Genomic DNA, 27,068 nt, shown 5'->3' on the forward strand with positions numbered 1-27,068 from the left:
TCTCTCTTACCATGCTAGAGAAAGACAAATGCACAGGTTTTACTTGTAAAAATGCTATGTGTAAGTCATCTAAGGTAATATTTCTTGAAATAAGCTTGTTTCAGTGATCCTTTAAGCAGCAAAACTTAGAACTGAGGTTTTGGGGAGGATTTTTGGGACTGCTTAGTTTTTTGTGTGTGTCTCAACAAGTTTTCTGAAGTCCACCATGTGGATTTCAAAAACATGTCTGGCTAGGCCTTAATAGGAGGAAGGTCTTAGAAAAGACTTAATTCTTCAGGGATGTCCTGAAAAATAAAATACTCTTTAAAAATTACCTGTCTTCTGTCTAGATTTACAGTCTCCTTATGTGGGCTCATTACTGCTGCTACTTCACTAAAAAGCTGAAGAAAATAGACTTGTAGGGGTTTTTTGTAATTCGTATACTTTTACATGCTTCTATGCTTATTTTTGTGGTAAGCAGTATTTCAGTGCTGAGCAGATATGAAATTGTGCTTTAGCAAACCATGAATGTAGATTACATTGAGGACTTAAATCTTGGGATGTAGTAACATAGAAGAGGACTTACAGTTGTTGTTGGTTGATTGGTTGGGGGGTTTTGTTTGGTTTGGGTTTTTTTATTGCTGTTGCCTTTTTTTGTTGTAAATGTCCACACTGGCACATTGGAAATCTGGAACATTGAGCAAATAGTGACATTTCTGTACAAAGCAGCTTTAGGACATCATTCAAGCAGATATAAGAACTGAAAGAAAACCTGAATTGTTTGTCTTGATGGGAATGATCTGAGAGCACTGAATATATTAGCAGAATCTTGCAAACTTTATTTTTAAACCAAAGATTAGGAAGTGCAAATTAGAGATAAAATGAAAATGTCTATCAACAGAAGATGCATACATAGAGAAGTATTAATTTCCTTTAGATTTAAAAGTTATTAATTAAATGAAGAAATTAATTAATGAAGTTTCCTGGCCCCTTACACAGGAGAACAGATTTATCCAGAGATGATTTTTTTTTTTTAACCTTGTTTGTTTGGGTGCTCTAAAATTTGAACTGGTGGCATCAGGTTGTACAATATTTCAGGAGCTCCAACCTTTCAAGGCTCTGTTTTGCTTCCCCAACCAAAATTCTAATCCCCCCTGTTCCCCATATGCCACTTTGCCCCTCCTTCCCCCCATCTACCTCACAAAATGTGAGCTTGACTCAGTAGCAACCATTTTAACTGTATCTCTGCCACTGTATTCCTAATTACAGGTCCCAGCCCTCTTAAGCTACTGCAGACATTTAAGAACATACCTAAACGAATTTAAGTCTGAAGATCGTAACTTCTTATGACAAGACCTTAGTGTCAGCCTGAAAACTGCCTTAGCTAAATTGTTTTCATAATGGGGTACCACTGAATGTATCTTTTATGTTATGTTAGAAGATGCTATTACCTTGCAGGTAATGAATGTTGACCTTTGAAGATTAAGCTCCAGAAAAAGCTGCTGCACATGATATATTTAAACTCCAGTTCAAGAAAGGAATATGATCATCATTGATAATGTTTAAAAGAAGTGTTAATTAAAGTGCAAGGAGCAGTCAGAAAAGTCAGATGCTGGCATATATAAATTCTTGGGTGGAGAATAGTACTTAGGAAAGCAGTTATGTATTTTGATCATAGCTAGAAGCTATGAATAGGAGACATCTTCGGTTTACTTAGTTTTTAGGCACCAGCTTAGTCCCTGCCTGGGCCACTTGTGATTTTACCAGTACAACTGACGTACTGGACTTCAATATCACTTCAGTTGTTTTCATTAACTCTAGTAGAGCTAGTGGTTAGAGCTCATGATCAGTTATCTAGTCGTTCCACAATTTGCATGACTTAGAATGATGGATAATTTCCACAAAGGATGCCGTAGTCATCTGAACAGCTGGGTTAGGATTTTAAAATATTTAACATGCATGGTCTTAAAAGCTGTGTTTTCTTCTGTGAAAATGTATTCTTGTTCCGAGTTTAAAAAAAAAAAAAAAAAGAACATTAAACTGAATAGCAAAGGAAAAGATTGTGAAAAAGGAGAGCATGAAGTAATGAAAATGGAATTGTGGATAATGTCTTCAGGTGCATGAGCGTACTGAAGAAATGGATTTCTTGCTCTTGGTGATTCGTAAACTGTTGCATACAGATCCACATTCTGTAAAGGTAAGTTCAAAGTATGTTCTTGTATTTTTTTTTTTAATGCAAGAATATTTTTTAATGAGTTTTTGATCTGCAAAGGGTGTGTTTTAAAGATCTTACTGTAAATGTGGCATTATTTTTACTAAAATATTTAGTTTGTCACTCCTCATAAGCAAGCAAGCTACAGGGCATTCTTTTCCTGGCTGCTATAATGTGTTCTGAGAGACCTTTTTTCCCTCATGTTAAAGTGCATTAGTTTCTAAAGTCTGCTTAGGGCTAAAAAATGCGAGATGGATATTTGACTAGAATTACATAGCATGTATTGAGGGCAGTGCTTATCCTTGGTTAAGTATGACATATTTAGTCTTTGTGGTCTCAAAGTAATGAACTCTTGAGTAGTACAAAATTAAATGCAAGTGATAGAGTTAGGCTGACAGTATATTTTTGTGCAGCTGTTTGGGACTGCTGAAACTGAGACTATATATCATTTAAGTGCTTCAGTTAATTGGTTCGTGTGAACTGTTTCTATTCAAAGCAGACATAATTTGAGTCTATAATGACTGGTTTTGTTGCTATTAGAAAGTAATGTGTTCTTCCCTACAGTCAACCACATTGATTTAAATTCAGATAACTTGGTCTTTACATCTTCCTGGCATGTTCTCACTGAAAGTGTCCTTCCAGCTGGCATAGGCCATGTCTGTCTGTCCACTTCACATCTTTTTATGCCTTTTCTTGCTTATAAGAAGGCCACCTGAATTTAAATTCAGAGACAATAGTGTGAAACTATTCGGCCTTTCTTGGCTTTGCCAACTGAACATACTGAATCATTTAATCATAATCAGCTTGCTAAGATTTTATCCATGATGCTGATGATCTGGTTGGCGTCAGTTTCAAGAATCCTTACGGGTCCTGTCATTTCTGTTTAATAAAAAAAAAAAAGAAAATTCTTTTATAGGTTCCTGAAAGATATTTTTTTTCCTATTATTCTGATTAAATCTCTCAAAATTGCCACCATAAGACTTTGTCTACTTTATATCCTTCTCTGCAGTTTTTTCTTCATATAATCATGGTTTCCTATAATAATGGTTCCATATAGTATAAATCTGAGACAGTGTTGTATCTTAGGAGCAAGTGTCTCTTTGAATATTTTTTATGGCTGGGTTTTATCAGCATAACAGATAATTCTGTTTGAATCTGTACGCTAAGCCCAGTGTCTACGCCTTCATCCATTTTCATCCCCTTCTGAAAAACTGTAAGGGAAGGGAGCTTTGATCATGTGGTAAATTTAGAAATTGCAGTTTTCCACCCAGCTCCTCTAGACTGATGAAACAGATTCCAGAGCAGACATGACTGACTGTTCTACAGTTGACCTTGGTGATACAGACTTGTTGCCAAAAAATCTGTGATTGTAAGAATGGCTTTATTTGGTTGGACCAAACAGTTCAATTAGAAGCTTAGGTGGGAAGGTAAGAACAGGATAAAAATAGCCACGTTTCTAAGTTCTAGCAAATTGCTATTCAAGGACATCTAAGGTGAGAAGTTGTTACTGTGCATATTTTTGGTATCTGGTGGGGCTTTAGGCATATCCACACTGCACGAGTGGTTTTCAACTGCTTAATCTTGAAGAGCTGTCTACTTTGATTACCCTCTACTCTACTATGTTCCTCTGCTGTATTGGTCATACATGCTTGCTGAATTTTTACTTCAGGAGTAGAGCAAATGTTTTTATATAATGTGACCATTCAGACACACTATGAGGAACCTATTGTTTTCCTTCTAGTTTGGAAGGACTCTAGGTAGATTACAGGCTGCAAATTATGAAGATTGTCTAGAAGAAGAGGTAATTTAATATTCCTTGCCTCTAACTGCAATTATGGTAATTTAGATGGGACTTTGTTTCGGTAGCATATAAGCAGGGTTACATTTCATTTAGCCTGATTTCCTAGCATAGGTGAGCCACAAGGCAGTTCATGCTGCAGTGGAATAGGTTTTCTATAATATCTGGAGAATTACGTCCCTTTAGATTTTTTTTTTTCTCCTCTTTTCAGCATCAGGTTAAATGACTTCATGACTTAGTCTGCCTTCTTCATGTATTCTTTGTACCTTCAGATGGGCTTTGGAGCTGAGCACAGCAGCGCAATGCTCACGTCATTAGCTTGCCCATCTGTCACTTCATAAAGAGGATGCTCTTCTATTTCACTGCATTTTTGTCTTGGGTGTTGATGTCTTTATTTTATTCTACTTTTGAATTTATGCAGAGTGTTAGGAAAGCAACAGTAGACAGACCATATCCTGGTTTATTGTTTAGAGTGGTTGAGGAACCTGATGGTACATTACACAGTTTGTTACAACTCCTTGGCTCTTAATACTTTGTAAAGCTGGAGCTGTTTTTCCAGCTGGCTGTGCTGAGCAGTGGGAATAAACTCCAAATAGAGGTGTTACAGGGTAAATAGTCATAGCCACTAAGTTACATCATTCCTCTTTGCCTTATTCTGCATGTATCATGTTGTATAACCAGGGAGAAAACAGCAAAGCTGTAAGTTCTGAAATTTCCTAGTGAATGAAAGAAAAGGTGTCACCCTGTAGCAAATGTGATTTCTATTCTTCTGTTTAGATGAATACAGGTCACAAGTATTAGCAGAATCAGCAGAGTGAGAAGCTTAGTGTGATCCTTGAGAGTTTTACTTTGCATAGATTAATTGAAACTGAGAGAAAAATTTACCGACATATTTCAAAATCATTATAGTAATGTTTTTAAGGCTTTTTATCAATATCGTTACTGCTTGAGTAGGAGTAAGCTCATCTTGATAGACATAAAGGCACTGTCTAATCTAACTCTTTAGTAAAACAGTTGAAAATACTTAGTGTACTTCTTTTGAGTACCATGTAGAGATCATGAGTTTAAGGAAGAGTACAATATGTTTGCAGCTTGAGCTTTTACCACAGGAAAGTTTTTCATATTGTCTGCCTTAGACATCTAGCCTGAACTGTGCTCTGACAAGTGTTTACTTTTGCCACTTGCTACATAGGGAATCTTAAGCTTTGTCTTAAATGTGCGTAGGATACATACCTATAGTAATCAAAGTTAGACCACTTTAGCATAAAGAGAAAGTGGAAATTTCAGCATAGCGTGGCATTTTCTGTTAAAAATAATGTTTTACATTTGTTTTGCAATTTTTTAACAGGTGATATTGATGTCAGCTTCCATCAACTGTAAAGAATTTGCTGATTACTTTGCACTTCCCATTTATAATGGTCTGAATCCAGCCTGTGTGTTTAAGGTGGAAGGCAAACCTTACACAATTGAAGAATATTATCTTGATGATTTGAAACACATTGTTCATTTCAAGGTATTGAAATTATAGCAATAGAAATACAGTTATAGTAAGAAAGAAATAGACAATTGAAAGCTGAGTAATAAAGTTACAAATAACTGTTCTAGAAAAAAATTAATACATAATGATAAAACAGTCTCCTTAACAGCAGCCTTGATTTTCTTTTATGTAACAGAAATAGAATGTGAAGGGCTGGGAATCTTAAGCAGTATGTGACATTTTCTATGGTATTTTGCATCTAAGATGAACAACGTAAAATTTTGTGCAGAAAGTAACGTGAGGATTTATACATCTCTTTGAATACCAATTCAGGGAATATCTCCTGAGTTTGTGTTGCTGTTATACATGAGAGGCTGAAAGAGCCTCTGTAGTAGCCACATAGGCCACTGTGGCAATTATTTAATTTTGAGTTACTAAAATATGTTAGAATAATAGATAGTCAACTGTCAACTACTTAAGAGCCACTATGGCTGCACTGGAGAATTGCTGCTCTAATGCCTAAGGAGGGCAGTGATGTCTGAAGACTCACTTACTTTGTCAGTCCTTATCTTATAAACTGCGCAGTATGTTTGTTTGTAGAGCTCCTGACATGCTATTGTATATCTTGTATCTGCATAGTCAATGGATAAGGAATGGATAAGTAAGTTCAAGTTAATACGTGGATTTTTAAATACAAGTTGAAATTACAGTTGAAAAACAACTGTGTAAGAATTGACTTGAGTATCTGAATTCTTCCAGTATTACCGTCCAAGGCAATGTGAACTGGTTAAAGCAAAGTAGAACAAATACACTCAGGCCTTAATAGTGACCAAGCACTCTAAAAATAACTGAGGCATGGGACTAATTGTTGGTCAGTTTTTGATAATTCAGAACACTGTTGTAATGTTAATTCCATGAAGCAAGTCGGGAACATACTCTTACTATTTAGCTTTCACCTCTGAATTCTGCAAAAACTGAGAGGAAAAAAAGAAGCAGGTAGTTTGTGGGAAACTCTTAACAACTGCTAATGCTGTACACAGCACAGCATTGGTTAGGCCTCAACACAGGCAAGCTAAAATGAAAAGTTGTCAGCCATTGAGGTTCTTTTAAATGCATACAACAGTTGACCTGTCAGTTTTCATACATTGGTATGTCATCTCAGAAAGATAATAGAAGATTATGTAAGATGCGTTTTTTTTTTTTTAAAAGATTTTTGGTGATAGATGACAACAAAAAGGTTACTAAGAAATTCAGTGAGAAGTCTACTTCAGTCAAGCTGTACTTGTCATAGCTGTGCTTTGAGCTTAATGTCAGCTGCCACACTTTCATCTCAAAGAACAAAGGAAACTGCTTTCAGTGCTTATGCCTTTTTATATTTTCTTTTATTTTCTGTGTATATGAGCATTTAGCTTTGTTTTTATTTTGTTATTTTCATCTATTTCTTTATGTTGGGTTGTCCTAGCTATAGGCATTCTGTTATTCAGTAGGAGGAGAAGACTGTGATTATCCAAGCAGTTACTTTTACCTTGGGACAACAATAGAAGCACATAAGTGCTCTTTATGGTTCTTTTTTGTTTGTTTTGGTTTTGTTTGTTTTGGGTTTTTTTAATATATGGGAAAAAGAGAAGACATTGAATTAGAAAGCAGTGATGTTCAGTCTTGCCTCTTGTTTGTTACAGTCCTATGTGTTGAGATGTTCTCTGAATAGTATCTTTATTTTTTAAATACTTAAAAACATGTAAGGTCGAAGATTATGTAACATACAAACAAAAATGAAAGGAGAGCCTGAGTGTTAAGGCAGCTAATGAGTTAACACTGCCATATGGAAGCAGAGGCACATCTTTCATCATGCTAAAATCAAAATCAGTTAGATAAGTGCCCGAGATACAGGCTTCAGGCTTTAGTCTCTAGCATTTTATTTTTGCCAATAAAAGCCTGTAAAATTCACATAAAAAACCCAGAAGTTAAAAAAAAAAAAACCAAACAAAAACAGTCTGTGCTTTTTATACCCTCTAAACCCCAAGGAATCAGTGAAACACAGGTGTTGATTAAAAATGCAAGAAAGCTGTATCTATAGGCAAATGTAAAACTCTTTGTGTCAATGCTTACCTATTACTGTAAAGTAGTATTGGAGATATTAATTGAAAATTAACTGTATAGTTAATTCCGTGAGCAGATTTAAAACATAAGTAGTTAGAGGGTGTAGATGTCAGTCTTTGGCACTAAATCTGTGAAATCACATGTTTCTACTTCATACCTAAGGCAAAAAGGAGTCCCATTTTTGGCTTGCAAATATAAAAGCTCCTTCACATCCCTGAAACTGAAGTCAGAATCCATATGAAAGGTAGTGAACTCCTGTCAAAAGCTGTTTCGATTATGTTGTGTTATTTCAATTAGCTCTGATGGGGCTTTTGGATTTGCTGCTTATCACAGGGTTACTTTTTACTAGGAGTGATGTGGCATCCTGGTATTAAAGAATACTAAAGGTACAATTGATAACAAAATTGAAAAGACAGATTTAAGAGTTAAGCAGAGATAACAAAACCACAAAAAAATTCTGTTTGAGCAGCACAGAAAAGATAAATTCCTTACATTAGGACATGTATGGGGGGAGAAAGGTACTGCTTCTTCTTGTCTGTACTTTCTCGTGGACTAGTCAGGCTTCATTGGAAAAGCATTATTGTAGTGGGTGTAAAATGCAATTAAAAAGGTCTGGGGTTGACAGAGTTGTACACTTGAATGGTCTGCCTGGCTATTTGATTCAAGGGGGTCATAAAAGTGAAAAGAATATTGTCAAGATTTTACATATCATTTGATCATCCAATCCATCATGTCCCCAGAAGAAAGTAGGAAAATTTTCTCAATATTTTCAGAATCCAAATCTGCAGATACCAAGCCATCCTAGGGTTGACATGATGTAAAGTCACACATTGGTTGTTAAGAATTGAAAAGACAAGGACTGAGATTGTGGTAGCAAAAACTGATCTAAATCAGTGTTTCCAAATGGATGCTAGTAGTAGTGCTTTTGTGATTCCGTCATGTGTTCCTTCAGAAAGGAAAATGAGTATAAAAAAACTAACTGCATTTTAATACCTAATTTAGATACATCTATATTAGTCAAATCTATACATTTGCAGGCAAGATTTTGGGTGAGATGAAAATTACTTTGGCACTAAATCTTGAATTTGAATGTGCTGTCCAGTGCTGGAGGTGGGAAAAAAGCAAATGAAAGGACATTCCTACTGTGTCTCTCTTTTCTCCCAAGAACACCTTGGGACACTGACAGATTAGAGCCAAACCTGTTGGGATTTATTTAGTTTGGTTGGTTTAGTAGTTGGAATTTTTTTAGATTATAATAGCTCACTCCATCTCACATTCTTGAATAGGTTTGTAGGTAACAGTAATACTTTGTTCTGGCTTTCGTTTTGTTAGATAGGTAAGTCTTTTTACAACAAAGTATCTTCATTCTTCTGGTCACTGAAGTAGTCAAAATACCTGTTTCAACTGATCCCCTTAAAACCAGATAGAAACTGCAGATGCATTGTCAGTCCCCATCAGTTTCCCCAGCATCACAAACCAAGTATCCCTTGGCTTCAAGAGTTCTTCTACACCAAAAGCTGGCATGTATGATGGCTGAAAATTTAGGCAGGACCTGAGTTACTTCAGAGTGAGGGACAGCTCTTTACAGTGTCGCTTTAACACTTTGCAGTCTTAGAATGACCTTTCTTGTATCATAGAATTGTTAGGATTGGAAGGGACCTCAAGCATCATCTGGTTCCACCCCTCCTGCCATGGGCCGGGGCACCTCCCACTAGATCAGGTTGCCCAGAGCCGCATCCAGCCTGGGGTCATGTCCTGAGGTCATGTTTGCCTTTTGGCAATATTATATTGGAAGGTAACTATTTTCCTGCGATCTAAGTGGCTGGTGCAGGTGATTCTTTACTTTTAACCAATACACTGTCTGCTTGTATCCAGAATTTGTAATCCTCAGATGAATAGGTTTGCATGTTGTCATACTGGATTTTCTCTCAATTCAGACAGTCGAAGGATACATGGCATGAATGATACTCTTATCAGTACACATATGATGCATTCCAACTTTATCAGTATATCTTTTTTACTTGCTTTATTACTTACAGAAAACTTGTGCAGAATCCTCTTTTATGATAATTGAATTTGATTACATATGTAATCCTAATTTTATGCTTGATTAAAATAAGAACAAATCTCTATAAAATGCAGACAGCTGGTAAGTAACTTCCTACGTGATTAAGTTCCTGTCTTTACTCTGAAGACTTGATGGCTTGTGTTATTTAAATATGAAAACCCTGGGTTTGTGACAGAATGCTAGGAAAAAAGTGTTATGGTTATATTATGTCCAATAGAACCATAATTGCTTGACAGAATATGACCTAAACCGCAAGATCTGTAAAATGCAAAAGCAATCTAAATGAGAGGTACATGATTTCTTTGTCAATCAGGTAGAGACCGGAATTACAGCACCTGTGCAAAGTAATGTGTCTGCTTCTATAAATTCTCCTTCTTGTCATCCTGTTCTCATGGGTCATGATTAATCTCTGGATAAGGTGCATGTCCTGCAAATGTTAGGGAATGGAATAAGTGCTAGTGTTTATCTTAAGTAATTAAAGATCAGAAGTATTTCTTTAACATTAGAATGGTAGGATGCTTGAAGGAAAATGTTTATTTAGAAGGTAATGAGTGCTGCAGATAATTACTACTTTGAACAGCTGCTGTGCTGGATCAGTTTTAATCAAAAAGCAATCAACAAATTGACACACATAGATGATCTATGGTCTTTTGCCAGTTACACTGTGTTAACCTTAATACTTTCTTCTGCCCACAGCTTCCTTCTCAAAAAGTTGAGGAACCAGTGATAGCAATGGCAATGTATGAAGTAGCAGTGTCTTTGATTGAGTCATTTGATGAGTTAGAGATGAAGAGCAATAAGTAAGATATAGTTCAATATTTGCAAAGTTGTTCTTCGGGGAAATAACACTAATGAAGGAACAGCAGCAGACCGTGATTATAGTTTAGTGGTAACTTAATTTTATATGCATCATTCAAGCCAGCCATGTCATATGGAAACTAGATACTTTGGTGCAGACCAGAGCTGAATATTATTTATATGAAGAATAAAACTAGAGCTACTATTTTGTTTTGTAGTAGAAAACATACATTAAGCCATGAAAAAAAAAGAATACTAGCAAGGCATTAATTTTCACTGGCTAATGCTTTGCTGTCTTTTGAGATAAGTAAATATTACTTTGTGGTATTTTCTGTGTTTTTTAAATGTAAGTTAGTATCTGAAAACAAAGTTGCTTCTACAACTTTGGTCTGACACTGAGTGCATGTTTAGTGTAGGGATGTCTTATTTTTCTCCCATATAATTTAATAATTTCTAAATGCATGATGAAAAAAAAACAGTTTTGTATTATTGTAGTATTACATAAACTTCGAAATTTCAAGTAAGCCTTACTTAAGTGCACCTGAGCAGTTACCAAGTGAACCACAGAAGTACAAGTTTTCATGGAGGTACATAAATACAAAAACTTTGGCACTAACTTTTTTACAATATATAACAACTTCTGAGTTGTTTTTTCTTTCGATTATTTCAAATAGGCAATTTTGGTGTAGTTTAGAATGGCCAATCTATCTTTTACTAGTAAGCCACGTTTTGTAAAACAAGACATTAGCATTTAAGCTTTCAAATACTAAAATGGCTATTATTACCATCCACTGTTATGTACCTTTCGTTAAAAACTATTCTTTCTATTTGTATAGTTTGAGAGTAGTTTTCAAACACCTGAAAAAAGTTTACATCACAAATGATTACAACAACAAAAATCTATATTATATTCTTTGTTATGCTAAGGTGATTTTAGCTTCTTGACTCATACCATTAATTGAAGTTGTCTCCCATTAAGTTTGTAATGCCCTGTAGTTTTTGATCATGGATAGCTTTTTTACATACAGGAGTTTTGGTTTTTTAAAGGTATCTAGTGATATTTTTAGAATGTAAGAATATTACATACATTTGAAAAATTTCTGAATAGGTTTGCATAGAATTCTACAATAGAATACTGTATTGTAATTTTAAGAACTTTGGTAACCTAGTTTTGATTTATTTCATTGCTAAATAAGAATGTTTCTGTTTTGATGTAATTTTGAAGACAAAACTAAAGCAATGTGTATGTACCCTGTTTTTCTGAATGCATAATTGCAAATAATATTTTTAATTTCTTCAGGAATTCTTAATAATACAAGTTATAAAAATTGTGCAGTTTTGTTTGTCCTTTCAGAATAAAATACCTGGTGGTAATAAAGTAGGCTGAGGTTAAACTAACGAAACTGCTTGTTCATATTAGGGAGAAAAAAAACTTGAGTGTTAAATCAGAACGTGGAAGTGTACTAGTATTTTTACCAGGTGAGTATACATCTTAACTTTCTTTTTCCTTGATCGTTGTCTAATGAACTTTGAGGGTTGATTGGTCTGTTTGGGCTCAAAAATATACTTCACTTTCAGGGCAGCTTTCAGTGTGGGATGGTCTCTGCCAGCTAACATGCATTTCGAGCTGCCTTTCTTGGAGCTACCCTCTTTATAAAATCAATGGGTAGAATTTCTTCATCCTTGTCACTGTAAAACCTGTTCCAGTTTGCCGTTATTGAAGTAGGGAGATCGTCTCTGTTGCCTTTAGCCTCTCATATTGGTGTTTGGTGTGCTTTCAGACTTCCTCAAGCCCTCCAAGTCTTCATTTCAGGCCACAATTACTCTTTTGTGCTTTTGTTTCCCAAATCTTTTTTTATCTTTAAATTTGAAGAGGTAGCGTTTTTTGTTGTTTGTTTGTGGCATTTTATTGGTGGTGGTTTTGTTTGGTTTTGGTGTTTTGTTGTTTGGTTTGGTTTGTTGGGGTTTGGTTGGTTTGTGTTGGTTGGTTGTTTTTTGGGTTTTGTTTGTTTTGTTTTTTAAACTGTGCTGCTATCCCCTACAGTTTATAACTACAACTGATAAATTTGAACTTATTTTTATTTAAGTGCATTTAGTAAATTCATAAAAACCTGTCTTTTTGAATGAGCTGATACTCAGTTTTGGAGGAGTTTTTTGTTTGTTCGTATTTTGGCATTGGTCTGGTTTACAACTGGATGTTCAAGACTGATCTTGCACATAGTATTAGCTAATGCCTCTTGAAGTTTTATTCACAAACAGTCTTCAGACAGAAATGGAGAAAAGGGGAAGAGAGAGCCCTTAGCAAGAAAGCAGATGAAACAGATTTGGGTAAAAATAAATTCCATGTTTAGGATGCTGATTTTGAGATGCTCAGGTTTTTTGAGTGCTTACGATTACGTAATGTTTTATATACTACAAATAACATTGCTATTGACATTTCAAGCTGAGTAGGCATCAGCAACCAGAAAGAATAGTGATGTGCTGAGGAGTACTGTTAAGTGGATTTTGCCAGCTGTTTCAGTCAGTAATCACTAGACTGATTAGTAATTGCTATTAATATTGGTTTTGCAGAGTCTGCTTCTACCAATCATGGATCAAGCTTCTTTTAAAACACGAATTGGGTTTAAGCATAAACATATGTATGGCAAGGAGTTAGCATTGCACAGAGATAGTTGAGCAGTACCTAGTGGGGATCAAGTAGTTCTGGCAGACTGCATCCAAACAGACGATATGATGGTGTTCTTATTTCCTCTGTATCTTTAATTACATACTCTAGTTCATGAACAGGCAAATTTTTTATATATTAATTTTAAAAGCAGTACTGTTTTTCTGTTTTCCAGTCTGCATGGTTTTGTCTGTAGTGCTGAAAATATTTTTCTTAGGGCTTTGATAATTGCTTCATTATTCTAATAGTCATTAGGTTTTTATTCAGCCAGTTATTTGCAATCTCAAGTACTCTTACTTCACCTGAGCTGTGTAAAGTAGGCTTCCTGGCTGTGGCCTTCAGGTATTAATGGCGTTGCTTTCTCCTTTAGTAGCCTCACATGAAGGACATCTCAAACTTTCATTTTTTCTACTGATTACACCCACTTCCCATTTCCCCCCTCCTCCAACTCACCTGTTCTCCTCCCAACTCTGGCTTTTATCTCCCTTACCTGTAGTCACTTCCCTTCATTTTCCAGTTTCAGTCTTTCTGAGTCAATGTTCTCCTGCAGTTGCTTTTTCAAGTCATTCTTGTTACACATAAACATAAGGAAAAACATTTTCACTAAGTGTGGCAGAGCACTAGAACAGGCTGCCCAGAGAGGCTGTGAAGTCTCTGTGAAGGAGACATTCAAAGCCTCTCAATAAGAAGTAAATGAGGCTTCTCTGAAAGGAGGTGATATTCAGGAAGACACAAAAAATTGCTTAGTCGTGAGATTCCCCATGGAAGACATGGCTGAGGCAGAAATAGCTGATTTTTTTAAATGTCTAATTTTTTATTTTTTTTTTTAATCTTGGTCTTGGTTTTGGAAACAGCTTGTTTTGGCTGAAATACCCAAATTTATCTTAAACCAGATATTGAGCATCTGGCCAGTATTGTCAGTCATATGAAACTGAAGCAAGGGCTAGTAGTGCCACACAGGCAGGGCCTTTATGTTTAATCTTGCTACTTTAATAAGTGTAAAATTACGCGAAATTACTCTTGGAAAAATTTACTCATAGTATTTCAGTGACTCGTTATTACCTTTATTATTTAACTCTTCCGCTGGTTTATTGTGTACGTTGAAAAGGAGGTAATAATGAAAGTTAATTAAGAACTTATGTAGATGTGAGAATTGGTTTTAGGATTGTTAGTGATCACTAAAAAGAGAACTCTTGATATCTTCTTACCTAGGTTTGAATGAAATAAGCTGCATGCACTCTCATCTCTCAAATATGTTTAACAAGAGGTAAGTTAAACCTCATCTGTTTCTGTTCAATTAAACTTGAAGGTGAATCCTTCAGCTTTGAGTTCTAAGTATATAATATGATTAAGTACAAAGATGTAATTAATTTTTATGTTCTTGCATCAGTAAATACTTAATACATTTTTTTTTTTAGGTGGCAAGTATACCCGCTTCACTCGTGTGTGACATTAGAGGAACAAAATAATGTATTTTTGACTACAGTGCCTGGCTACAGAAAAGTAAGTGTTGTTGAATCATTATTTTTAAGCTTGTGAAATCTTTTGCTAGAGTAATAATAGCAAACAGTAATGTATATAAATTAATATTACCTATGCCAACTCAAACCGTTGTGTGAGGGCAAAGCAGGATTGGTGTTTTTCAGGATGTGGACTGATTGCCATTGTTACCAGGCTGTTGCTTTGATTGCGGTTCAGACCTCAAAAGAATCGTCACAACAGGAACTTATCTGTAAATTACTGCATTACACTGTTTTTGTCTTTCAGAATGATGTGTCTATTCTTGACACTGCATGACAGTGCTGGTGGCACTGTGTATCAAAGTCCCCCCTAGTTTGGGGGTGTCTCACCTGCTTTGTACTCCACATTTTGGCTAGTGTCTTGTTTTTCTTTATCACTGCTAACAGGGTGATGTTTTCTTGTGACAAAGGCATAAGAAGATACTTCCATTCTTCCTCTATGTTGTCATATACTATTATGCTTTTTGGACCTTAGGAGAACAAATACAATTTTTCTGCTGTATTGCTCTTTTTTTTTTTAGTATTTAGAGCAGAAATAGTATGCTGCCAATATGTTTGTATTTCTTCATAGCAAGTTGGGTTTTTCATGTAGAAATATTTTTTCAATATTTTTTTCTATTTTATTTGCTTCAAAATTCAGGTTATTCTATCTACAAACATAGCTGAGAGCTCTGTAACAGTTCCTGATGTTAAATATGGTAAGTCTTCTAAATCTTATAATTTTCTATACGCTGTATATGTAATGTTTTCCTTACTTGTGCTGGCCTAAATCTTTGTATTTCACCATTTCAAAAAGCATTGCTATTGGAGTTTAATTCTGACAGTTGCCAAGTTCATTCTTTCACAACAGAGAATTAAATCTGAATATACGAATAAATAGTGGAGATTGGTTTTAATCTTTTGGGGTGGGGGATAATTTTAAATGCCATAACAAGCAGAATCAGACCTCATATAACAAGTACCTTAAGCTTTTTATTCACATTCTGACTGTATTTTGAAATAATTGCATTAGATTAAACAAACTCTGATACAGAACATCTAAATTTGAAGTAATTGCCTTCTAATACTTGTCATTTGCTCTGTTTATAGTGTTTATGCTAAAATCTATTTGCAGTTCGTTTAGTATTCGTAATATTCTAAGTCTAATTGTTTAGAAATCTAACATTCTCTTGGTTTTCAAATAATTGAAACTTTCTTTTTCTGATAGCACAAAATCAACCAGTATTTTTTCCATTACCATGAGGATAAACTGTTTTGCTGCAGTTTTGTGTTTTTTTTTGTTTTTTTTTTTTATCTTAGTGATAGATTTCTGCTTAGCTAGAACTTTGGTTTGTGATGAGGAAACTAATTATCAAAGCTTGAGACTTTGCTGGGCATCCAAAACAAACTGTAATCAAAGAAAAGGTAAGATGATAAGTTGGTTATGGAAAGGAATTTTAGAAGCTAACCTTCATGGAAAATTCCGCATTGCTTTTAATTTTATTAACAGTGAAAAGCACAGATTATTTTTGTCATGATTAGTTTATACAAAAATATAATTCTTTACCATGTCAGGATATTAAAATGCAATTAAATTATTATGCCTTAATGTTTTCTTTTGCTCGAATATTTTTACAGAGGAATATTTTGTATTTTATTGAAAAACACTAAAGTGCATAAACTGTAAAACCTACAGGGATTCTTTGTTATTGAATAGTCTTTTCTTGGATCATTGCCATTTTTAAAAAAAGGGGTGGGTATTGCTAGTTATTTATTAAGTACTTGACAGTTTCAACAGCAAAAGAAGCTTCCATGTGTATTTGTCACTCTTGTATCATTTGAAATATCAACAGCCTGCTGCAGACTAGTATTTGCAGCACACAGTTAAGTAAAATTTCATACTGGTTCTTCTAGTAAGACAGTAGTTTTAAATATCAACATTTTTTAGTTTCCATTGAAAAGAATAAATTAGGATGATATCTTTGGATTAAAAAAAACTTTCATTTTTAAATATTACCAAGACTTCACAATTACAACTAGCAGTGGGTTGACCTTGGCTGGATGCCAGGTGCCCAACAAGCAGCTCTAAAACTCCCCTCCTCAACTGGGACAGAAGGGGAAAACTTACAAGGAAAGGCTCATAAATAAAGATAAGGACAGGGAGTTCATTCAGCAATTACCATCACAGGAAAAACAGACTGTTTGGGGGAAATTAATTGAACTTACTAGCAGTCACACCAGAGTAGGATAATGAGAAATGAAACTGAATCTTAAAATACTTTCCCTCCACATTTATTTCCCTTCTTCTTTGGTTCCACTTGACTCCCAATTTCTCTGTTTCCTCTCTCTGAGCAATACAAGGGGATGGGAAATGAGGGCTGTGGTCAATCCATCACATATTGTTTCTGCTACTCCTTCTCCCTCAGGGGAACGCCTCATGTTCTTCCCCTGCTCCAAGAGCGAAATAGTGGTCAGCCTGCAGCATCAGCTGTCATGTGCTGCTTAGCTGCCCAGAAGGCTTGTAGATGGATGGGTTTTGAACAGCCTGAAACTTGTTTGGTTTATAAATTGGTGATTTGTTATTTTACGTGAAGGTCGTGCTGGACGTGTTTCCCAAGGGTATTGTTACAGGCTTGTATACAAGGACTTCTGGACAAACTTTATTCCAGAGAAGTCAGTACCTGAGATGCTGGTAAGACTTTTAGGGAACAAAATTTATTCTAGGCTTTACAGAGTTACAGACTTAAACATTTTTTCATATTAAGCATGCTTCCTGTTTGGGGAAAATAACAACACTGTCTTTACTTCAGCGTTGCCCATTGGGAGCTACAGTCTTAAAAATAAAAATGCTTGATATGGGGGGACCAAAAGACTTGCTGTTGACAGCTCTTTCTCCACCGAGTGTAGATGACATTGAACGTACCATACTTCAGCTGAAAGAGGTAGGCACTATTTTCACATTGTTGAAATTGAGGTAATAAAAATGTACAGTAGAAGAGATTATCTTTGTATTTAGGGTAGTAGTATCCTTAACTGGAACACCAAACAGGAGCTGTCTAGAGAATCTTTTTTCACATTGGAATGTTGTTTGGATACTGTCCTCTTCATCATAATTTGTTCAGTTATTTCATTAAAACAGGACTACAATTTCAGCAGGGAATAATGATACTGTTTGTGAACTAACGTCTGTGATGAGACAGAATTGGAAAAAATATGAGAATTTGAATGCTGTAGGTGAATTGTTTATAAATAAAAAGTACCAAAATCATACTTTTCACTTAATAATGTCTAGGGAGCATCCTGATGATCCCTTTGTGATCCTTGTGAGAAAGTTGGTGATTTTGCTTTTCAGTTAGAAAGCTGGTATGAGGGAGAACATTCACTGTGTTAAACTTTTCCAAAGTGTGTAAGAAATGGTAATTTTATAATTTGTAGCTTGCTTTTTACATTAACTGTATGCACTAGGAGCTTGGGTTTCAAAACACTAGGCTTTTTAAATTGATTCAGGAACTTAATTACAGGTTTGATACTAATTGATGTTGCCTTGAGATAATTGCTTGCTTCTTGTCTGTTTTGTCACAAACTGGTATTATCTTTGTCAGCTTTCACAAGTGAATCCATTTCAATTTTTCTAGCTGGGAGCGTTAACCACCTGTGTGCAAACTGAAGAAAATCCATATGATGGTGAGCTGACTTTCTTAGGAAGGGTATTGGCACACTTGCCAGTGGACCTGCATCTTGGAAAACTGATAGTCCTTGGGCATGTGTTCGGGTGCTTAGAAGAATGCCTTATTATAGGTAACTGAAAGAAGAATAATACTTGCAGAGAAAAATTCTGGCAAGTGATTTGCAAGTTTTCATTTTGATTTTTTTCTTGTTGTAGCTGCAGCCCTCTCTTTGCGGAGGTTTTTTTCTGTGCCTTTCAAACAGCACATCGATGGATACAGGTATTATGCTAGATGTTTTACAACTTCCTGACTAAATATGGAGACCAAGGGCTGATCTGACCACTAAATATAGTTTTCCATATCACAAGTATTAATTTTTGGTTGAAATGCCAAGCAGTGCAAAAGGAGGCATTTCCAGGGCACCTGATGTACTGAAATCTATTTTTGTGTCAACCAACTAGTATCACTGAGCAAACTCATCCTTTTTTTGGATGACAAAATCTGATTCTTCAATTTTGTCCTTCTGATGTGAATATGTCTATTAAAGTGTTGTGGTTATTTTTTTAATGGCAAGATGGTTTTGGTGGGGGTTTTGTTTCTTTTTTTGTGCTGTTTTTTGTTTGTTTTGTGTTTGTTTTTCAGTCCTACTAACCTTCCCTTCAGCAAGGAGATGTGAATAAGAACAAATAATTTTAGTAAATATATTAACCCTGTTTAGTGAAGTCCTGGAAGGTGTTAAAAGTGTAGCATCCTGAGCTGTATAACATATTCAGAATTTGGAAAAAACAGTTTACTGTTTCTTGATAGTTCTTTTCATTTGTATTCCCAGGAACAAACTGTTTTTTGCTGGGAATTGTAAGAGTGACTGTGTTGCAATTGTGAATGCATTTAAGGTAAGTCTTTTTTCTAGCGTTTTCCAGTGAAATCTGATAGACCGAGGCAGAGCATCTCACCTCTGTGGGATCAGTGCAGTGTTTGTGCTTTAAAATTGTTAAAAACTTCACATCACTGCTATTGTAGTGATAGTTTTTGAAGGCTGTGTCCTATTCTGTAATACTGCTAGTTCTCATTGTCTCTATGTAGTAACCAAAAATAAAATTCCAGAGACTCAGTGGTATTTTTAGCTCCCTTTTAACCAAGGGCAGTTTGAACTGGTAAATTCTAGTAGAAAATGAGTTTGGTATCCTTTCTCCAGACTTCATAGCTTTGACTTTGTAATACTTTATTTTGTCCGAATGTAATTTTTATATATACATGGCTGTCAGTAATCCAGAACTGTGGACAGAAGCCAGGCTCTGTTGTTCCAGGTGGAGCTGGTACAGCACACTAACATTTCTGCTGGAGGAACTTGCTATTCAGAATCCATGTTCTATGATATTCTGGAGACTAAAATCTTCAGATGCAGGTTTAATTTACTCCATTTTGTGTGTGTTGGTCTTTTTCACTTTGGTGAAAGCAGGCTCCTCTTTTCTGTACTCATGTCAAATAAGTTTAGTTTATTTTTATGGCATATTATAAGGCTTGGGTATGGAAGTGGTGGATGTCAAAAGCATTATTTAAAATCAGTACATCAGAGAGCCTCAATCAAGGTAAGGAGCTGCAGTCTGGCTATTCAACTATACCAATACTGTCCTAAGTAAGCTAGAAAATTGTATTATGAGGTGGCTTGCTGTCAAACTAGAAGTGGATTTTGCAGGCAGCTGTCACAGATTTGCTGCCTAATAGTGAGATTATCTTCATTAACATTCTGGAGATGTTAATTTCTCTGCCAGCCAAATTTTCTGGGAGACGTCCATGTCAGAAACGTATCTGAATCATTCAGTTCACTGTTGTCCCAAAGCAAGGAGAAAAGAGAGGTTCTGAAGGTAGCCTGCTTTATTACAGCATCAAATTGTCTAAGTTGTTATTTTTATTTATGAATGTTTGCACGTGCTTTAATAATCAGGCTGTCTCCTCTCAGAAACCTAGGTGGATAGCATGTTGTATGTTGCTGTGTTATCAGGTAGTTATTGTACCTCTTTCAGCACAAATTAGGACTTAGTCTTTTAAAGTCTTGAAACATAAAATCATCAGTTGGCTTTTGGAATGCACCAAGATCCAAAATCTTTAAGCTATATCCAGAAATTCAGTGACCTAAATGCTATTTTTCCAATTTAGTTGCAGGAGCTGATGGCATGTTTGAGACTGTATATGCAATTACAATTCATCCAATAGTGCTTAAACTGCTTTCCAGTCTGTAGATACATGTCATAACCTCTAAGCTGACTTGAAAGCAGAACAGTTATCTTCCTATGGCAATTCTTGTTCTTCAGCATGTTGTGGTACAACACTTATAACCCTGCCACACATTCAGGTCTCAAGTAACACCTTCTTAGAATCAGATTTTGCAGCCATGCCACTTTGTGTGCTCACATAGTAGCAACGGAAAACCTGGAGTTCTTTCCTATTCTCAACAAAATTCAGTAAGGCTACTTGTAAGAGTGAGAAGTACTAATCTGCATGGGAACCAACCAGGCAAGCCTTATGTTAGACTATAATCACTAACTAATAAAGGATGGAAAGGAGCACAGGAAGTCTGTAATCCAGTCTCCATCAGAGAGCAGGTATAGCCATGAAAGTCCGTCAAGATTACTAGGTTTTATAGTAACCCCTCAGAAACCTGATCTAAATTGGCCCTGCTGTGCAGGACATTGGTACAGTTGAAGAAGTCTCCTCCAACCTAAATTACTGTGATTGAGATTTCCTTATACTCTTTTATGCCTAAATGTTTATAGGCTGGGCTAGTCCTAGGTTTTTAAATGGGTGTTACAAAATTATCTTCAATGTAGATATGGACAAAACTTTGTAGTGTTAAATGCAACATTAATATTTGTAGTAAGTATTACTAAAGCACTACAGTTTGTGCCTGAATACCACACCACTTCTTTTTTAGGCATGGCAGGCCTGCAAACAAAAAGGAGAGCTGAAAAATCCCAAGGTTAGTTAAACTTTTTCTCTGTTAAAGGCTTTCCATGAAATGTTGGACTCCAATGCTAAAGTATGCTTAATAAGAATTTTTTGCTAGCAATCTTTCTCTATAATAGTTAAGATTTAAGATTTTTCATAAGTAAATGGGCTTTGAGAGAACGTAGGTCTTTGAATCCTAGAGTGCTGAGAATCTGAAGGCAATCCTATGTAGTCCCTTTCACATAGGACTCAACAGTGGCCAGAGAGTTTGAAACCCAAGCTGGAAGGGGAAACTGAGCTATAGTTGAAAGAAACAGTTTTAATTTGCGTGTCCTTTTACCCCCCAAAGAAACACACAAATCTTCCTGTTCCCCCAAAAATCCCCAAAACCCTGAAACATGGAAGATCTTGTGTGCATCAGTCACAAAACCCCCCAGTAGTATGTAAACAACAATTGCCTGTGGTCTTCCATTTGATAAATGAAAAGATAAATGCTTTTTTATTTCTCTGTTTTTTTTAAGAGATTAATATGCCTTATGAACACCAGTGCATAATATGCACTGAGTTATAATGAGTAGGTCAGAATCTTTCTGATGAGGTTATGCATCCAGATAAAGAAGTCTGATCTTTTTGGAAGAAATGTCCATCTTAAAGCAGATTCTGTAGTAGCACCACATGGGATGTGGTCTTGTGGGTTTATATGAAAAATTTAGATGACTCACAGCTGCACTATGAGATTAGATTGATAGGAGTGCATTAGATTGATAGGAATGCAAAGGAAGATGTGAAATGAGATCAAAATCTTCAATTGCTGTATGTAATTATTATTTGTGTGCAGACAGAACAATGAGAGAAAGCTTGCTAGCACTTGAAGAAACAAGTTTCTGACAATTTTTCATTTGCATTTTTCCTTTCTTTTTCAGAAAGAGCTTGAGTGGGGTCGATCAAATTATATTCATATCAAGAGGATCAGAGAGGTAGGATGCAATAGAAAATAAATTTTTATGAGCAGAAAGATTTAACTTCCCTTATCTTCTACGTGTTTTTTTTTTTTTTAAGATCTTGGGTTAACCTCCTATATTATTACATATTATTATATAGATATATATTTTCTTTAAAACATGCATTTTTATATTATGTTGGTTTGGAGCAGGAGAGGTAGTACTGCTTAATATTTGTCAGAGAATGTTGAGGCTTCCCAGTACAATTTTAGACAGATTAGGCAGAAGCTGTATTACCTGTGGCCATAGTGAACATTTGGGGTAGTGTTTCCTCCTCTCTTTTCTCTGAAGTAGTTGCAGAGACCCCATTTATATATGGCTTCAAAAAAAAAAAAGAAAGAAATTAGGAAGATAACTGCAATATTAACCAAGCCAGGTGTCCATTCTTCTGAAGAATGGATGTTAGATAACCATTTATGCATTAATAAGGTCAAATACTCAGGTCTGAGAGGCATGGACTCTAAGTAGCTAATGGCTCTTGGTAAAGCCTGTAGATGTGCCACGAGGAACATTATTTTAGCTCAGAAGCAGAGGTTGAAAACAGACTGCTGACTTTTAGATAAACAGTTTTATTTGGGTTTGTTGGTTTGTTTGTTTTTTTTTTAAGATAAAGTGGTATTAAATTCTTGATTGTTTAACAAACTTTTAACACTTTTTGGAAGACACCTCTGGTATTTACTAGTTCTGTAGGTCCTTTAAATACACTGGCTCTAATGTGACTGCTGTCTTGTTATATAACTTTTGTTCTATAATTAGGATTAATGTAAGCAAATACAGTTATATAAGGGGGACTGGACTTGAAAATTACTAAGGCTTTGTTGCTAACATTAGTGCAGCAGTTAATGAAAGCTCTGCAACACACAGTTTCAAGCTTAATGTGATATTATGAGGGGGGAAAGTAAGTAAAACTCCTGAAGAACTGTGATTGGCAGAGCATGGTCTTGCCCATTATTCCCCTGGGTCATACCTATGGTGTAAGTAAAGTAGGGCCTGTGTTCAAAAACACAAGAAAACAAAAAGCTTTTCATAACAGGCTGTCAAGGATTGAGTTTAGCCTGCTGCTGTTATTCGTACCACGCTGCAGTCATGCCAGCTTCAAAAAATGGAAGTGCTAACTGGAACAAATTATTATGGGCCTTGAAGTTCCAGTTGCAACATGGAAGGCTTCCTGTTCTGGTTGCTGCTTCTGGGTTCTTGGGTGTTGGGTCTTCTTCTGCAGGCATGGTGGCAGAAAAGTGAAAGTTGGGTAGCTGCTGGTTTTGCTTTTCTGTTTTATGCTGTGTATTTCACTGCACTTTTTCTGCAAATAGACTAAGCTAAGGTAATCATGTATCATATTATTAATTAGTTTATTAGCTAAGGTAATTATGTGTTGTGCTTATGATATCTTATGGTACTTTCAACTCTTATCTCTTTATTTCAGCCCTGAGTTGTGTGTATTACTCTTTCCCTCACTTTTGTGTTGTGGGAGCAGGTGGTTTAGCCCTTGCTCTAAACACAAGCCATTATCTCAGTAAGAAATGCCAATAGTCTTTTTTTAGCTTGTGTATCTGTTATCAAGGGGAAAAAAAGATGAGAGAGGGGCAAATTTCAGTAAAACTGTGGAGCTGAAGGATGGCCCAGTTTGAGATAACACAAGAAGAGGCAGTGCGTGACATAATAGCTACAGAGTCTAGAATGGACACCTACACTTACACTGAGAAGATTAGAAATTTTTGTTTGCCACACTTTCAGGTATAAATTTTCTAATTCATTATGTGGAAGTAGATTTGCAGAACTGAGGCAGCCATGGACTTTGTTTCTGTTATGGTAGTTGTCCTGTGAAGAAAATAACAGAAGTTTACTATGCTGAATCTGCCAGCCGCAGACAGGAAAATGTGGACAGTTGAGTGAACTGAACTTTTCTACATTTGCTCCAAAATCAGTTGGGACAATGAAGAGATAGTCTGTGTGTTTGGAGAACCAGTGTCTGCTTATGGGAGCTTCTCAAAAGTTTAGTATTGAAAGCTTAATGGAGCGTTCTGCTGTAGGGCCCAAGTTTGATCAGGGATGTCTGCTGAACTGGGTCACTGCTGTGGTTAGGTGCTGAAGTCCAAGTTGTTGTTTGCCATGTTTTTTACTTTTTGAGATACGACCCCACTATTATTTAAATGGTGTCCTCATGTGAAAGGTTATTTCAGTTGTTTTTCTGATATTTGTTCTGTATCATGTATGTGTAATATGCTTTGAAACTACAAATTATAAAGAAATGTTAAGAAAACTGCATGATTCAAAGTACTGAAATTTTCTGAGGTAAAGATTGCTAAGCAGTATTTTGGGTGAAATGCATACTAGTTACCTAAAAAAGAAGGGGAGTTTGCATTCTTTAGACTTCTACTAAGATTTTGTTTTGATTTATGGACAGTTTGGATATGTTTAATGTGTAACTTAGAGTTCAAATTTCAGGTGTCAGAGTTATTTCACAATTTGAAAATGCGAGTCAGAGCATTTAACATGTATGTTAATACTCAACCATCTTCTATGGATCAGGAATTAGTATACAAACAGCGCTTCATTTTGCAGGTAATGCTTTATTGACTCTTTAGAGGAGACCATTATTTACAATAATTATAACTAAATTTTTGTACACTAGCACTGATGAACTAGTACACTCGTGTTTCAAAATTCTCAGTAGATTTTGAGATTGCCAGTGAAAAAAAATTATTTTTGGACAATCAATGATACCTTTAATGGTTCAGAATTTACACTAAGCTGGTCCCCTGTCTGTCCTTCTGACAGTTCATCAAAACAACCTCAGGTTATCCTGAGCTTAATTAAACTGTGTATCTAGACTAATCTTTGTCAGAGACTAAAAATTAAAGTTTTCATAGAGCAAGTCTACATAGAAGAATGTTGAAATTGTTGTAAAATTGTTCCAGAAATTAAATTCTTTTCATGAAAGGATATTTTTAAGGATACCCATGATTTAACATTCAGCTTGCAATTACAGTAATTCCTGGAAAGAGACAGGAAAACAAGTCTTCATATAAAAATCTGTTGGCATCTCTTCATGTTACTAGTGTATCCTTTTACAAGAAACCAGCTAAAAAATATTTTGTCAATTTCAGGTTGTAATAGCTGGTGCTTTCTATCCAAACTACTTTACTTTTGGAAGATGTGACAAAGAAATTGCTATGAAGAACCTTGCTGGCAAAGATCCAAAAAGCACTGTCATGGTATGTTAAGGTGAATGACTAACAAAGAATCAAGTGATAAAGATCTGTAGTGTTTGGGTGGTATATTTAAGTTTTGTTCTGTCTTGGACAAGAACAGAAATACTTACCTCCTCTGATGCTCACTTGGTAAGTTGTCTTCTCTCCCATTTCCCTTTCTTTAATATAACAAGCATTGTGTGGGTGGGCAATTTTAGAAGAATTGCTACAGAGATCTGCCCCATGCCATTTTTGGCTAGTCTTGCATGGGCCAGCAACTTTTCATAGAACTAATAAAAGATTTTAAAAATAGTACAGGACTATCAAGGATACTTTTTAAAGAATGTTTGTGAAATGCATTGTTGCAACATTGTTACTTCTTTGCCATCTACTTGATAGTGCATTGCACATATGCTTGTTCTTTTCAGTTGCTCCAGTGTTGTGGTCTTCCTTCATAGTTGGAATTTTTTTTTTTTTTTTTAGTCAGGGTAAGTGTCAGTTCAGAATGGCTGTGCTGATTTTGCAAAATGGGAAATGTTTGGTATATCTGAGTTAGGTATAACACTGTAAAATAGCCATGACCTACTCTTAAAAAAAAAAAAAAACAGACCTACAAACCAGTGGGCCTCAAAGAATAGGCTTTTATTGGCACAAGAAAATAATTAAATGAGAAGGTAGGAGAGGAGCTCATAAAAGCTTACAGAAAACGACAGGGATTTTTTTGCGTGCCTTCCCGAGTGCCCAAGACAGAGTCTAGCTCTGTACTGAAGGAGACACTGGCATGGCAATATATGCACACAACACATCTATGTATGTTTTTTACGTTTTTAACATACTATTTAAGGATATTGAAGCAAAATTTCAGGCTAGATGCAATCTTGTGGAATAAAGACAAGATTAAACTGCTAACTATAAGGACCTATTTACTTTCAATATATGTAACTTGATCTTTTCATGTGTCAACTGCTTGTTATCTGGAAGGAAAAAGTAACTGCAATGTTTTCATCAGTGTCAGTGTTCTTCTTGGGCACAAGTGTTGCAAGTTCCTCAAGCTCTCAGTATGAGAGACTGTTCTTACAGCTGCATGGTGTGTATAGCTCCTAATGGTGTGTGCCAAGAATATAAAAAGTCCTCTGACTTCTCTTATCCTGACCTGGGTTGTCCCTTTGTCTACTCCATGTAAGAGCACCTTGTAGGAAGACCAGGAGGTTGCTCTGTCATCCTTAAGAAGCATGTACACCATGCAGGTGTGCAATCTGTTGTGCCATACTTCAGTAATTCACTCTTGCAGCCTAGGTGAAGGAGGGAAGAAGCTATTTGGTGAACTGAATATGTATAATTGAATGTATCTAAATTTAACTGATTTTTCTTAACAGCTGAGGAATATTCCTCCTTATGGATATCTATACCATAAACAGTTGCAATCACTGTTTAGACAATGTGGGCAGGTAAAATGTATTACCTATGATGGATCAAAGTAAGTATAAAATACTTTAAGTATCCAGCCTTTCTCATGTTCTCAGTTACGAATGTGGTAATCAGTTTCTTTCTTTGTCAGTGATGCACTGACAAAATTATTTATTTATTCTCGACTCTTTGGAATCAATAATTTCCTTCTAATGTGTTGTCTAGAGTAAGAAAGGTGATTTTGAAGTTTGATGTGCAT

General features: G+C 35.7%; 1 protein-coding gene across 1 annotated transcript in view; it reads left to right on the forward strand.

The window, feature by feature from the left end:
• The window catches only part of TDRD9 (tudor domain containing 9), a 74,338-nt gene that overhangs the window by 30,207 nt on the left and 17,063 nt on the right, over positions 1 to 27,068 (forward strand). The window contains exons 7-24 of the mRNA XM_054400666.1: positions 2,096 to 2,176; positions 5,338 to 5,502; positions 10,331 to 10,434; positions 11,853 to 11,911; positions 14,310 to 14,364; positions 14,516 to 14,600; positions 15,258 to 15,315; positions 15,917 to 16,021; positions 17,191 to 17,288; positions 17,407 to 17,538; positions 18,232 to 18,394; positions 18,480 to 18,543; positions 19,094 to 19,157; positions 21,197 to 21,241; positions 22,134 to 22,187; positions 24,657 to 24,773; positions 25,319 to 25,426; positions 26,779 to 26,879. Of these exons, the coding sequence (XP_054256641.1) occupies positions 2,096 to 2,176; positions 5,338 to 5,502; positions 10,331 to 10,434; positions 11,853 to 11,911; positions 14,310 to 14,364; positions 14,516 to 14,600; positions 15,258 to 15,315; positions 15,917 to 16,021; positions 17,191 to 17,288; positions 17,407 to 17,538; positions 18,232 to 18,394; positions 18,480 to 18,543; positions 19,094 to 19,157; positions 21,197 to 21,241; positions 22,134 to 22,187; positions 24,657 to 24,773; positions 25,319 to 25,426; positions 26,779 to 26,879 (1,658 nt within the window). The remainder of the gene's footprint in view (positions 1 to 2,095; positions 2,177 to 5,337; positions 5,503 to 10,330; positions 10,435 to 11,852; positions 11,912 to 14,309; positions 14,365 to 14,515; positions 14,601 to 15,257; positions 15,316 to 15,916; positions 16,022 to 17,190; positions 17,289 to 17,406; positions 17,539 to 18,231; positions 18,395 to 18,479; positions 18,544 to 19,093; positions 19,158 to 21,196; positions 21,242 to 22,133; positions 22,188 to 24,656; positions 24,774 to 25,318; positions 25,427 to 26,778; positions 26,880 to 27,068) is intronic.

Source organism: Indicator indicator, chromosome 4 (assembly GCF_027791375.1).
Source record: "Indicator indicator isolate 239-I01 chromosome 4, UM_Iind_1.1, whole genome shotgun sequence".
Classification (NCBI taxonomy): domain Eukaryota; kingdom Metazoa; phylum Chordata; class Aves; order Piciformes; family Indicatoridae; genus Indicator; species Indicator indicator.